The sequence below is a fragment of the Biomphalaria glabrata genome, chromosome 13 (genome assembly GCF_947242115.1).
Source record: "Biomphalaria glabrata chromosome 13, xgBioGlab47.1, whole genome shotgun sequence".
Lineage (NCBI taxonomy): Eukaryota > Metazoa > Mollusca > Gastropoda > Planorbidae > Biomphalaria > Biomphalaria glabrata.
Window position 1 is genome coordinate 31,452,571 of NC_074723.1, and position 13,947 is coordinate 31,466,517.

Consider the following 13,947-nt stretch of genomic DNA (forward strand, 5'->3'; position numbering starts at 1 on the left):
CTTTTTTCCCAGCTGCTAGTGTCGATTTTGAAGAGCTTCATGTCATTATTTCTCTATTGTGTTAATAAACCGTCTTTCTTGATATTACTTTCGTGCTGATAACGCGAATGTCGTTGTCATGTGTTTTTAACGATCACTACAAGTATTTACATACACAAAGCAACGAACTTGTTAGCAGATAGTTTATTAGATAAAATAAATAACTTAGCAAGTAATCCAGCCACTAATGCGTAGTACACAATTACAGAATAGATTCAATGATGAAACTGCAGCTCCATGTTCCGAAATTCCAAACTATAGTAATATACAGTACACCAAAAGGAAGCTAATCTCATCATATGTCTTTCCTCTCTGAGGACTAGGTTGCAAGTACCTAAAATCTAACTATCGCTCTCTAACCTCCAGATTTTTCCACGCGAGAAGAACACGGAATTTCATTACAAATCACTACATGTCACAATGAGTTTCAAGAAGACTGTGACACGTACCTTTGAAACCAGTCATGTTCAGTCTTAGCAGAATCCTGGATTCGTAGAAATAGTGCTCCAAAGTGTCCTTGTTTTGCTGGGAGTGTCAACATTGAATTCTATTAAAGTCTGTTCCTATCGTGCCAATATTGTTTCTAACAAGACTTGAATCAATAAAAATAACAAAATTCATTAGTCGTAATTAATTAATTTTGTCTGACGTTTTAAAAAAGGGCTGTAAATGTGGAGCTCTTCCCCTTAGATAGGCGTTGTTTAACGAAAAATTTATTTCTAAAATGAATTTTTTAAAACAATTTTACTAATCAGTTTAAGTACCCTCCTCCTTTTGCGAACTGAGGCAGATGATTTAAAGGTTAACGAGCAGGGTATCATGTGGCCAGGTGCATTTACTTTCTCCAACTAAATCAGGTACCCGAAATTAAAAATCAGTCTTCACAAAGATTCAAACTTGGGTCCCTTCAGTCTAGGAGCAAAGACTTTACCACTCGGCCACAGCGTACAGTCATTTTAAGTGTTAATACATATACATATAAATACATATACATATATGTATATATATATCTATCTATATCTATATCTATATCTATATCTATATCTATATCTATATCTATATCTATATCTATATCTATATCTATATCTATATATATATATATATATATATATATATATATATATATATATATATATATATATATATATATATAACTATTTAAAAACATTTTTAGTACGCAGTTTGTGTTTCTCATAATGTTTTTTTACACAGCTTATATTAACTCACTCTGTCCGTCTGTCTGTCCTCTGGTAAAAAATGAAACACGTTTTTTTTTCCCATTTACCATTCTCGGATTAAGTTAAAACTTTACATAATTTTATTCATAACCTACAAGACATTAATCGATCAAAAATTAAACAATTAGTTCATTGATTGTTGGTAATTTTTTTTTTGATATTGAAATAAGGGAATAAATGCTACTTAATGAGAAATGTGGATGAATACATGGATATAAACCCCTTATTACGCTTTGACACGTTTACTATTCCTATTCCCATTGTCGGATCAAGTTTAAATTTTGCATTATTATTCATAGTCGACGAGAATACACGAATCAATCCAAATATTAACCAAGTACTTCATCATTTAGTACTAATTAATTAATTTCATTATATGTAGCAGAAAGGGAGCTAAAACCGATATTTTTAAAATAAACGGAATTAGCGGTTATTTTCCTTAGATGTGCCTTTAAAAAAAATAAATAAATAAATAAAATTCTATTGCTTTTTTTTTTTACGAAATCTTATCACTTGTTTCTAAGAAGTCCTAAATTAGCTTCACTTTCAATTTGGGTTTTATCACCACATTATTTTATGTTAAAAACAAACATCATTTTAAATATTTTTTATTCTATCTAAACAGGACATGGGAGATCAAGGCAGAGGACTAGTTTTTACTTCAGGCCAAGTCTGGAAAGAACAGAGAAGTGTTGCCCTATCTATACTCCGCAAATTTGGATTTGGAAAAAATATTTTGGCTGAGAGAATTCAAGAGGAGGTATCGCACTGTCTGGACAACTTGAACAACAATGGTGGCAAGCAGGTAGACATTACGAGAATAGCCACAGAAAGTACAGCTAATATAATCTACTCCATTCTGATTGGGAAAAGGTTTGACTACAATGATCCAACGTTTCAAAGACTACTATTGGAAATCGAAGTTTTCTTTTCTTCTAACCAGCAAGCGGCTGTTGTAACATGTTTCCCATTTCTGAAATATTTTCCGGGACACCAAAAAATGGTTCGAAGTGTGAAATCAATTTTGAATATTGTAAAAGATTTCATTGTCAAAAGTAAAGACAAAGATCCTGAAGATAATTTTATCGCTTCCTATGTCGCTGAAAGAGATTCCAGAATTGCAAGTGGAGAGACTACTACAATGGATGAGATGAATTTATTGCGATCAGTTTTTGATTTGATTATAGGCGGGACTAAGACAACAACGGCCACAATTTGTTGGTTTGTGCTTTATATGTTGAACTATCCGCAAGTTCAGAAAAAGATTTATGATGAAATCAACACTCAAATTGGGATTGCTCGAGTCCCTTCCATTTAGGACAGACCTAAGTTGGTTTATCTCAACGCTGCTATTAAAGAAACACAAAGATTGGCAAGCATTCTCCCCCAGTCTTTAATGAGAATCTCTTCAAAAACTTATACTATTAAAAACTATACTATTCCTGAGGGTTATTTAATTGTTCCAAATTTAGATGCAGTCTTGTTGGACAAAAAAAATTGGGGAGCAGATGCTGACGTCTTTAACCCAGACAGATTCATTGACGCAAAAGGACAGTTGAAGAAACCCGAAGAGTTCATTCCCTTTGGAGTTGGACGTCGTGTTTGTCTTGGAGAATCAATGGCTAAAACTGAGCTGTTTCTGTATCTAAGTTCTTTGATTCAAAGATTTCACCTGCTTCCAGTTCATCCAGATCAACCTCCACCAATGGATTATACTTATGATTATCAAACCTTACCAACTAAGACTTATTGAAAGATGAAATACCTAGTTTGCATTACAACTCTCCTTTTTTGTTCCCCCCCCCCCTTTCTAATTGAACTTTCATTGGTACAGCCCACTTGTTGTCTGTTCGTCTTCTCTCTATAACTTACAACCTGTTCTTACATTCTCTCTCACTCTTCCTGTCTCTCATTCTCTCTCCTCCTCTCACATTGCAACCCCCATTTTCGTCTTAGTCTCCTCGACATCTCTTTCTTTCTCTATCTTTCTTCCTTGCTCTCTCTCTCTCTCTCATTCTCTTTCTTTCTCTACCTCTCTCTGCTTCTCTGTCTCGCTCTCTCTATCCTTCTCTTTCTCACTCTATCCCCTTCTATGTCACTCCTTCTCTTTCTCTCTCTCCTTCTCTCTCTCCATCTCTGTATATCTCCTTTTCTCTCTGCCCCTTCTCTCTCTCATTCTTTCTCTCCTTCTCTCTCTCCATCTCTGCCTTTCTCCTTTTCCCTCTCTCCTTTATAGATGTTTCAGTTCAAGTGGAATGTCCCAGTGTGTATACACACACACACTTACACATCACGTAAATTCCGGTAAAAAAAAAAGGTCTTAAATGCAATCTCCACTTCTAAATTCATTATCAAAATATTTTAAGGGCTCTTTGCACTTTTCTATCCCCCCCCCCCTCCCTTTTTTTTTCCTATCACAAGCCGGAATAAACGAAAATTTCCTCACCAAAGTAAAATACTTGTAATATGCCGTCTCAGATAGTTGATGTTTATAAGATTTAAAAATGAAAATATCAATTTTGATTTTTTAGTTTACTTTTTAAAGTGTTTATAAATCTTCATACACACACACTCAGCCAATAGACGCTTCATATGACAAAAAAAAAGAGATTGTTTTTATACAATCTCTACAAGAGAAAAATTCGCGTTCAAGAAACAGGACATGTTAGGCACAAAAAGAGTATAAAAAGTGCTGAATCTTTTACTCTTCCATATGTCGGCTTTAAAAAAAAAACTTATTGGGTTTAAATTGTGAATAAATAATTGCTCTTGGTCAATTTGACAACTTCAGTTTCGATCGTGAAAATATCTTAGTTGTTCTAAAACTATGTTTAAGTCACAAAGTTATATGTTCGTATTTTTTCTTCCACTTTAGAATTCGATACCACCAGTGTTATCCATTTTAAACCAATGCTTACGTAAATCTTGTTTACATGTAATCCAAGGTCTCAATGTGGCCTACTTTGGTTTGATTCTCTCAGCTAAAAGTGTAACACCACTTCAGGTCAACGGGACATAACTCTCTTTTCAAATATTGTTTTTTATTCATTCCATGTCTTTTTTTAAGTTCCAAGTTTCAGTTTTAAGTCGAGGGCAGACCATAAGTAGTACATTACATTTGAGAAGCAAACATTCAGATCAACACGTTTGGAGCCAAACCAATGGTAAACATCAAAGTGACCTAACGCAGCCCTGATTTCTTTTGTGTGAATTGCTTAAAGTAAGGTAAAATACTACACTTTATTGCAATCTAATACATTATTATGTATATTATACATGATTATATTTACTTTGAGTCATTGATTCAATGCATGACTAGATTGACTTAGAAATTTTCGTAGGACGTAACATATTCTTTTTTTTAAAGTAACGTCTGTGAATTACGTAATATAAAGTAATACGGGAACACGAGCCGACTTTGAAGTGTCAGGCAATCCAGACACATGTAGCGTATGTGACATATTCACCTAAGATTTTCTTCATATTAAGCGAGACCTCTTGTAGTAATTTTATTTTGAAATAAGCATTTGTGTTCAAAGATCATCTTAAAACTTTCTTATAAATTTCTAAGTTTTCCGAAAGTCTTTATTTAAATAATTTTTGAAAATTCATGTCAAATAATAAATATTTTATAACCTGTGGAATTTGTATTAAAACTGCCACCATATTGGACTATCCTGTTATTAAAGTACCCCGCCATCTCTTTGAATCAGTCAATATACTATTGTATATGTAATTTACATGATATAAAATGGTTAAAATATAAATAGTTTATGTATATTGTTAATATAAGCAAATGATTGTGTTTATAAATTGTGTCATTTCTTAACAAAAAGGTCTGCGCTGGATCTGTTGACTGGAAAGACGCCTTGCAATAATGATGCAGCGGTTGGAACCAGGATCATCGAGACAAAAGTCCGGAGTGCATACCACACGGCCAGGCAGCCATCCAATTCAGTTTCAACACTGTATTGGCCTACTTTAATCCTGCCAATGGCCTCCACTTACTAAAAGCCGGCACTGAGTCTGACAACTCTTTTATGGACCTCATTCACCAATCGTAAACAAACAACATTTAGTCACGTGATCTTATTGATAAAACAACGAAAAAAAAAACTGTCACGTGAATTAAACCATCATGAATTAAACATTAGATCGTAAATTATATAGAAGAGATAGAGCACCACGAGCTAAATGTTGTTTGTTTACGATTGGTGAATGAGGTCTATTCTAAGTTATATTCATAAACGTAATTCAATATTTTTACCGTTGAAAAAAAAATAAAGACAGGTGAATACGTCCAGAGTTAATCTTTTGATCTACGAAAACCATTGAAAATAGTTCATCAGGGCAAGAGGTTTTATTTTTAAAAAGCATTGCAGGATATAGCAGATATTTAATGTAAGAACAGGATAGCGCTGAATTTACTTGAGGGGAAACACTGGTTGTTGTTTTTTTATTTACTGCTATGTGTCTAGATTTCTAGATAATTAAAGTCCTAGACTACGGCGCTAACGACATTTTTTTTCAAGTTTTATGTCCAGATGACCTTGGCACGGTTTAGATCCTGTTTCACCTTAACGCAAAGAAAATATTGTTCAAGATCAATTAATGAGAGACGTGGATGTTTATATCGATTTAATCCACTTATTAGGTTTCGACACGTTTTTTCTCCCACTTCCCATTCACGTCTCAAGTTAAAATAAAGCATAATTATTCATAGTCGATAACAATACACGCATCCGTCCAAAAATAAACCAATTACCTAACCATATAGTACTAATAAATTAATTTTGTTTTTCTCTAGCAGAAAGGGAGCTAAACCCTGAAATTTTCAGAATGGCAGTAATAGCGGTTATTTCCCCATATATAAACTTTAATTTTAAAAATTATTTTTTTCTATTGCTTGTTTTTTAATATTGTATGTTTTCGATGTCATCCCTCTTCTTCCTTCTTATCTTATATATTACAGACGTTCCTCAAAAAAGACGATAATTACGTCCTACGCAGTTCATGTGTACTAATCTAATCTTCGAATACAAAAACAAAATCTAATAAAATACTCAGAAAGACAGAAAGGGAAAGGCACATTCCTCGTCCCATATGCTAGGACAAAATTCAACAAATGCTCTTTCTTCCCTAGTGCTATTAGAGCATGGAATGGGTTGCCTGAGCTAGCCAGGAAAACTAGTGACCCGGTGGAGCTTAGGTCATGACTAAATGCATGACGCGAGGATGTAATCATCTTCTTTTAAGAAGTAACCTCTGTATTATATCAGATAAGATAAGATATAACTGCTTCTGGGCATCAAATATGCTGTAAATTTATTTCAGTAAATCACTATGGACTTCGTAACACTGGGTTTAATCGTCTTCACTTCACTACTGGTCTACGCTCACTATCGCTTCACTAAGAAATCCCTGAACGTGCCCCCATGTCCAGTCAGACCATGGCCCATAGTGGGTCATCTGTTGACACTGAAGGCAGACCAGAGACCGCAGCTCCAACAGTGGCGGGAACAGTGTGGAGATATTTTCAGGTCAGTGACTAATAGATCGTTTGTTGGTGTTTATGTGTTTTTGTTTTTTATTACAAGGTGCTATACACAAATACATTAATTTCCTTATCACGTCACATCTGGAGTTGTCCCTCACTTATGGAAAGGAACAAAATACACGCACACACACACAAATAAAACATTTCAGAAAACGTAAATGAAAAACCACATTACCTCCTTCGTACAAATTATAGATACATGAATAAGATAAGATAAGATAATTTTATTGATCCAATCAAATGGAAATTCAGTTCGACTACAATTGACAACCTCAGCGTAACTATTTTACAAAAATAAGATGGATGAAAAATGCGAACAACATTCACTCACGAAACACATACACAATTCACAACCAGCGCTTTATGAATTGGACTTCTATGTACTTCTCGATGACGACAGATGATCTTGTAACACTCTGACCGAAAGTGGGATAAAGGAGTTTTTAAATTTTTCTGTTTTAGTCCTAATGGAAAAGAGACGATCACTTCGTTCAGATCTTATGTAACAGTGGTTTAATGGGTGCAGGTTGTCTTTAAGAATCGTGAGTGTTTTGAAAATGCATCTTTCTTTAAAAATCTCTTCAAGAGATGGTAGCTGTATTTGAGTGATATACGATGCTTTTTTAATTAGTCTATTAAGTCTATGTCTTTGTGCTAGTGAAGTATTACCATACCAGCAGGTGATGGCAAAGTTGATTAGACTTCTGATAGTTGCTGTGTAGAAAAGTTTGATTATTGAATGAATTTTATATTTATACAAATTACTTATAGACAAATGAATGTTTTATTTTTAAAAAATGGAAGTTTTTTTTACTCCGCCCCATCCCCCTTTACTAGACACACAGAGAGACAGAGTGAGTTGATATAAGGTTTGTAATAAAAATCTACTTACTAGCACAATGTATACCAATGAATAAGTTTGTATGTATTATATTTGTTACTTCCTCAGTATCGCAGTATCAATAAGCCGAATCAATGCAAATATTCAAACTTTGCTATTAAACTCTCTCCATTTTTATTTCAGTATTTACCTGGGATCTAAACTTCTGGTGGTCATCAATGACTTTGACCTCATTAGAGACACATTCGTCAAAAGGGCAGACGACTTTTCTGACAGGCCAATCATGTTCATAGATGAGGTTAGTTTTATACATATATATACTATCCAGATATTACCCGCGGCAAGCGGGTGTTAATTTGCGTATCACTGATATAGTTTTGTTAAAGAGTGTATTAGAAACAGTTTTCTACGTAAAGCGAATGTGGGAATAAAAAAAAAATGTTAGCTTTTATACAGCGCTACTTTCAAGCTTATAGCACACTCAGGGCGCTATGGTCCAATCTCATTTATAAACAAGTGGGGGGGGGGGGGAAGGGTATCTGGGAGAAGGTTTTCCGTGCTGCCTTTGGGCACTAAGTAAACACAACTCTGGTGGAGTCGGGTTTCGAACCTCAAGCCCCCTTCATGTAGCCAAGTCAAGTTCAAGAGTACTTAGCCTCTCAACCACTCTTGACACTGTATATAACATGTTATTAAAATAGCTAATCGATCTAAATCCATTGTTTTAAATCAAACAGGATATGTATATATATATATACATCATTCGAGTCCGAAGATTAAAAAGGTGTGCAGCATTTTCCCCAGCCCCAGCTGTGACCTACATATTTGGCCACAGCCATGGCAATCATAACCATTGTCCGCCGGTGGACCATTAAGATTTTCTTTTCGCCGTCTGCGTCTGTCCTCTAATATACATGCATACATACATACATACATACATACATACATACATACATACATACATACATACTTACATACTTACATACTTACAAACATGCATGCATACATACGCCTTATGTTCTGCTTTATATTATAGGTATATTTTTCCATGCTGAATCTCAGGATTTCCAAGTTAGTCAGCATTCAATTATCACCATGATATCATACACAGACCAAGTGATGCCTTTTCCGTGCACTAAGGCTTCCTGCTTAGACGGAGTCTTTGGGACAAAGATCTCAAGAGATGACAATGTTTCCTTGTCTTCAGATACAGATAAAGCGGTGTTTGCAACAAGAACTTGCCTAAGAGTTGCCTGGTAGGACAGTAGGCTCACTGGACTGTCATTCGGTTGTCTCGATGGTCCCGGGTCCCGGATTCATACTCTGCCCACTGCCATCCCCCGTCGTCCTGCGGGAGGTTTTGACTAGGAACGAGATTATTGTCAACTCTGAAGGAACATCCAAAGCATGTTAAACATTTTACAAACAAACAAAACCGAAACTAGTTTAATTGTGGTGCATTCAAGATAATGTGGTTTGTCAATCTTTGAAAAATTGTGTCATTATTATAAATCAATCTAGGTATCGAGAAGGGTTTTATTTTCCCACGCACACGCAATATGGCCTAAATAAGAAGGACAGCTGTACTTACTGCTGATCAGCTAATTGTGTGCTCTCAAGCCTGAAGTATGACATGCTAAGAACTAGTTTTAGCTTCATTTTCTGATCCTTTAAAGTAACGTCTGTAATTTATAAGATATAATAGTTTTTAATTTGTTTACATTGCCACATCATTTTATTTTTTAAAAAAACAATTTTAAATATTTTATACTTTACTTTTTTTTAATCCAAACAGAACATGGGCGATCTTGGCAGAGGGATTGTTTTTACTTCAGGCCAACTCTGGAAAGAACAAAGAAGCGTGGCGTTATCTACACTTCGCAAATTTGGATTTGGAAAAAATATTTTGGCTGAGAGAATTCAAGAGGAAGTATCGCACTATCTGGACCAATTAAAAGACTCTGGTGGCAAGCCGGTAGACATTAAAAGAATAACCATAGAAAGTACGGCTAATATAATCTGCTCCATTCTGACTGGGAAAAGGTTTGACTACAATGATACAACGTTTCAAAGACTGCTATTGGAAATCGAAGTTTTCTTTTCTTCTAACCAGCAAGCGGCTGTTGTAACATTTTTCCCATTTCTGAAATATTTACCAGGACACCAAAAATTAGTTCAAAACGTGAAATCAATTATAAATATTATGAAAGATTTCATTGTCAAAAGTAAAGACAAAGATCCTGAAGATAATTTTATAGCTTCCTATGTCGCTGAAAGAGATTCCAGAATTGCAAGTGGAGAGACTACGACAATGGATGAGATGAATTTATTGCGATCAGTTTTTGATCTGATTAATGCAGGAACTGAAACAACGACTACTACAATTTGTTGGTTTGTGCTTTATATGTTAAACTATCCGCAAGTTCAGAAAAAGATATATGATGAAATCAACACCCAAATTGGAAGTGGTCACGTCCCAGGCATTCAGGACAGACCTAAGTTGGTTTATCTCAACGCTGCTATTAAAGAAACACAAAGATTGGCAAGTATTCTCCCCCAGTCTGTCGTAAGAATCTGTTCAAAAACTTTAAACATTAGAAACTATACGATTCCTGAAGGTTCTTTCATTGCTCCAAATTTAGATTCAGTCTTACTGGACAAAAACATCTGGGGATCAGACGCTGACGTCTTTAACCCAGACAGATTCATTGACGCAAAAGGACAGCTAAAGAAACCCGAAGAGTTTATTCCCTTTGGAGTTGGACGTCGTGTTTGTCTTGGAGAATCAATGGCTAAAACTGAGCTGTTTCTGTATCTAAGTTCTTTGATTCAAAGATTTCACCTGCTTCCAGTTCATCCAGATCAACCTCCACCAATGGATTATATTCATGGAATCACAATGATTCCCAAACCTTACCAATTAAAACTCATTGAAAGAAATCATACTTAGTCTTGCATTACAAAAAAAAATAGTTGTAAATTTAAACAAAAATTAACATGCACTACTATGCTTATGAAAATTAATGATAAACAGTTGTAATTATATTTTGTGATCACCATATCGATTATAAAGTAAGGGTTAGGGTTAGTATTGAATATTTCACCATTTCAATGTGATATGTAAGAAGCGTGGTCGAGTGGCTAAGTACGCATGAACTTGGCTTGTCTTGGCTACCTATGAAGGAGGCTCGGGCAGAGTTTTGTGTACTGAGCACTTAAAGGCAGCACGGATTACATTCTCTCAGATACACTCTTCCTTCCACTGGTCCACAAATGAGATTGGACCATAGCGCTCTGACATACTATAAGCACGAATGTAGCGCTATATAAAAGCTATAATTTTATTTATTTATTTAATATACATGATATCCCAATATTTAGACTAACACCTAGTTTAATGTACATCCATCTGTAGCAGACGAATTGACATTGAATGTATTGAATTGATACTGTTGGTAATTTTTTTTTAACTAAAATTCTTTTTTAACTAAAATTCAGTACATGCAGTACTTCAAAGGAAATAATATGTATATAGTGTTTACTATGTTTGAACATTTAGGCATCAACATGAAAAATAGTGATCTTTTTGTACGCAAATTTCAAAGAGTTTAAACAGTTGTTTCCAAACTTTTTTGTCTCGTAGACACCTTGCCATGTTTTTTTGGTTTTCGGTAGACCCCCTGCTTAAATATATTGCATTTTTGCACATTCATAAACTAATTTTTTAAACTGATTTCTAACTGCAATGAGTGGTTGATTGAAAAAGTATTGTAAAGCTACATCATAAGTTAGAGAGATCAATCTTTTTTTACAGATAGATATAATTCAAATATAAACCAATTAAAATAACAATTAATATGTATTGCTGGAATCACCATGCACATTGGAAACTTTTTTTTTTGCATGTTTATCATCCGTTTCTACGGATATTGTTTCATATGAGAATTTGTTGTTATATGAAATATTCCTTCCAAATATTAAATATTAATTAATTAATTTGCTTTATGTATTATTGTAAAAATGTTCGCAAAGAGCAGTTTCTCGTGTATTTCTTGATATTTCATGTTTGGCTCAAATATTGGGCCTCGGAGCTTTTTTAACTAACAGGAGAAGGGGCAAAGGTGAGTTACTTGCGGCTTAACCAGTTAGCTTTGGGCAGGAGGAACTCATTAGCCTTGGCTTGCAGCCTACCTAGCCGAAGGAAAATAGAATTCAAGCCTCTGCTGCTTTGCAGCTATACACCCAAACATGGGAAAGGTTTCGAGGGTCAGCCCTGGTGAAAAATATGGAGCTGAAGACCATTAGACAGTTTGCAGCTTTAATTCTCATCCCACCGATGTGCCCTTGAACTGTAGTGTTACTAAAAGAAATTCGTTTCATAATATCAGATGAAGGTTTGTGTAAAACAGTTTTTAAAACTACTTCATGGGCTGGTAAAATCAATGTTTTATCTATAGTGTTTTCCGTATTTGGCTATAGGTAAAGAGATCTTGTAAGACGCTCACAAACCACCATCTTTTCGATATGATGTTGAAGAAAGATTTTGTGAGTCTATTTTGAAATGTTTTTGTCAACTTTATCTTTTTATCAGGGTGGCATTATCTCAAAAAATGTTCCAGTTTAATTGGTTTTATATGGTCATAAAAAGGCTCTTATTATAGACATCCGCTTATTAAACAAGGGAATAAATAATCAACGCTTTAATTAAAATCAATATTTCTTTTTGTTAAACATTAGTTACATGTAGACAAAATTAACTTTTTAGATTGAAATTAAATACAACAATTTTACTTTTGAGGGAGATGATCCTATTAATATCTGAGATACAAATCATTTATAAGTGTTTGAAATAGTTACATTAATGGGGTGTGAAAAATAAAGTCATAGATACCCCATGGACATGTCATAGATACCCAATTTACTTTTTCACTTTTGTAGACCCCTTGGAAGTCTTCGTAGACCCCTGGGGGTCTATATAGACCACTTTGGTGGGAATCACTGGTTTAAAGCATTGTCATTGATATTGTGCCATGCATTCTAATTTCTATACTTTTGTTTGAAATCTAATATACAATCCTGAAACGTCGTCAAGCTATTTAAACAGATGTCTCATGTTTATGTGGTTTATTTTAATTAAAGTTATTTGGGGAAACAAAATTACCCACTGGCTACGCCCGTCGATTTGATCCATGTGTATTATTTATTTTGGCCGACCACCCCCCCCCCTCTTCCTTTTTTTTTATTCCAATAAAACGGCCCGAATTTTAACGACCCGCCAACGTACTTGTGGACTCTCATATCTGTTATTTAAAATTGAAAGAAAGATGTCTCTCTTTCTTTCTCTCCTTTTCTCTTTCTCTCATTTTAATTTTCCTCCCATTCTATTTCTATCTCTCTGTCTGAACTTTCCTGTTTTGCATTCTCTTTAATTTCACTTCAATTGGAACAGTCCGTTGTTTCTTTCTTTGTCTTTCACTCTTTCACTCACTACTCGTTAATATATCTCTCTTACTTTTCTGTCTCTTCTCCTTCTCTCTCTTCTTTCTCCATTTCTCTCTCTCCTTCTCTCACCTTCTCTCCGACTCTCTCTCCTTTCTCTCCCCTTCTCTCATCTTCTCTCCCCTTCTCTCATCTTCTCTCCGACTCTCTCTCCTTTCTCTCCCCTTCTCTCATCTTCTCTCCCCTTCTCTCATCTTCTCTCTCCTACTCTTTCTCTTTCTTTCTCTTTCTCTCTCTCTCCTTTTCTCTCCCATTCTCTCCCCTTCTCTCTCCCCTTTTCTCTCCCCTTATTTCACCATCTCTCTCCTTCTCTTTCTCTTTCTTTCTCCTTCTCTCTCTTTCTCTCCCTCCTTTTCTCTCTCCTACCCTCCCCTTTATCTCCCCGTCTCTCTTCCCGTCTCTCCATCTTTCCTTCTTTTTCCTTCTCTCTCTCATTCTCTCTCCCCTTCTCTCTCTTGGCCAGTATATTCCGGTAACACTTCTCTCCCTTGTTTGAAAAAAAAAAGTCAGTCTTAACTACAACGTCTGACATTTCTCGACATCTATATTTAATATCAAAATATTGTAATGACTCTTTGCACTTTTCACACCCCCCCCCCTCCCAAACCGGAATAAACAAAAAATTCCTTATCAAAGTACACAGAAATTATTTTAATATGCCTTCTAAAATGGCTAATGTTTCTAGAGAAAAAAAAAGTCGTAATATTTTGTTTTGTTAGTTTACTTTTCAAAGTGCTTATAAATTTACACACACACACACACACACACATACA

At 35.0% G+C, this 13,947-nt stretch overlaps 1 protein-coding gene across 4 annotated transcripts in view; it reads left to right on the top strand.

The window, feature by feature from the left end:
- The window catches only part of LOC106074975 (cytochrome P450 2J6-like), a 20,109-nt gene extending 6,907 nt beyond the window's left edge, over window positions 1–13,202 (top strand). For 2 of the 4 annotated variants that reach the window (XM_056007507.1, XM_056007506.1), the window contains exons 3-4: window positions 7,859–7,973; window positions 9,471–13,200. In XM_056007507.1, the coding sequence (XP_055863482.1) occupies window positions 7,859–7,973; window positions 9,471–10,625 (1,270 nt within the window). In that variant the 3' untranslated portion in view covers window positions 10,626–13,200. Of the gene's footprint in view, window positions 1–4,397; window positions 4,503–6,611; window positions 6,818–7,858; window positions 7,974–9,470 lie in introns of those variants that run through there. The other 2 variants (XM_013235883.2, XM_056007508.1) reach the window with 2 other exon arrangements.
- Window positions 13,203–13,947: the final 745 nt, after the last annotated feature.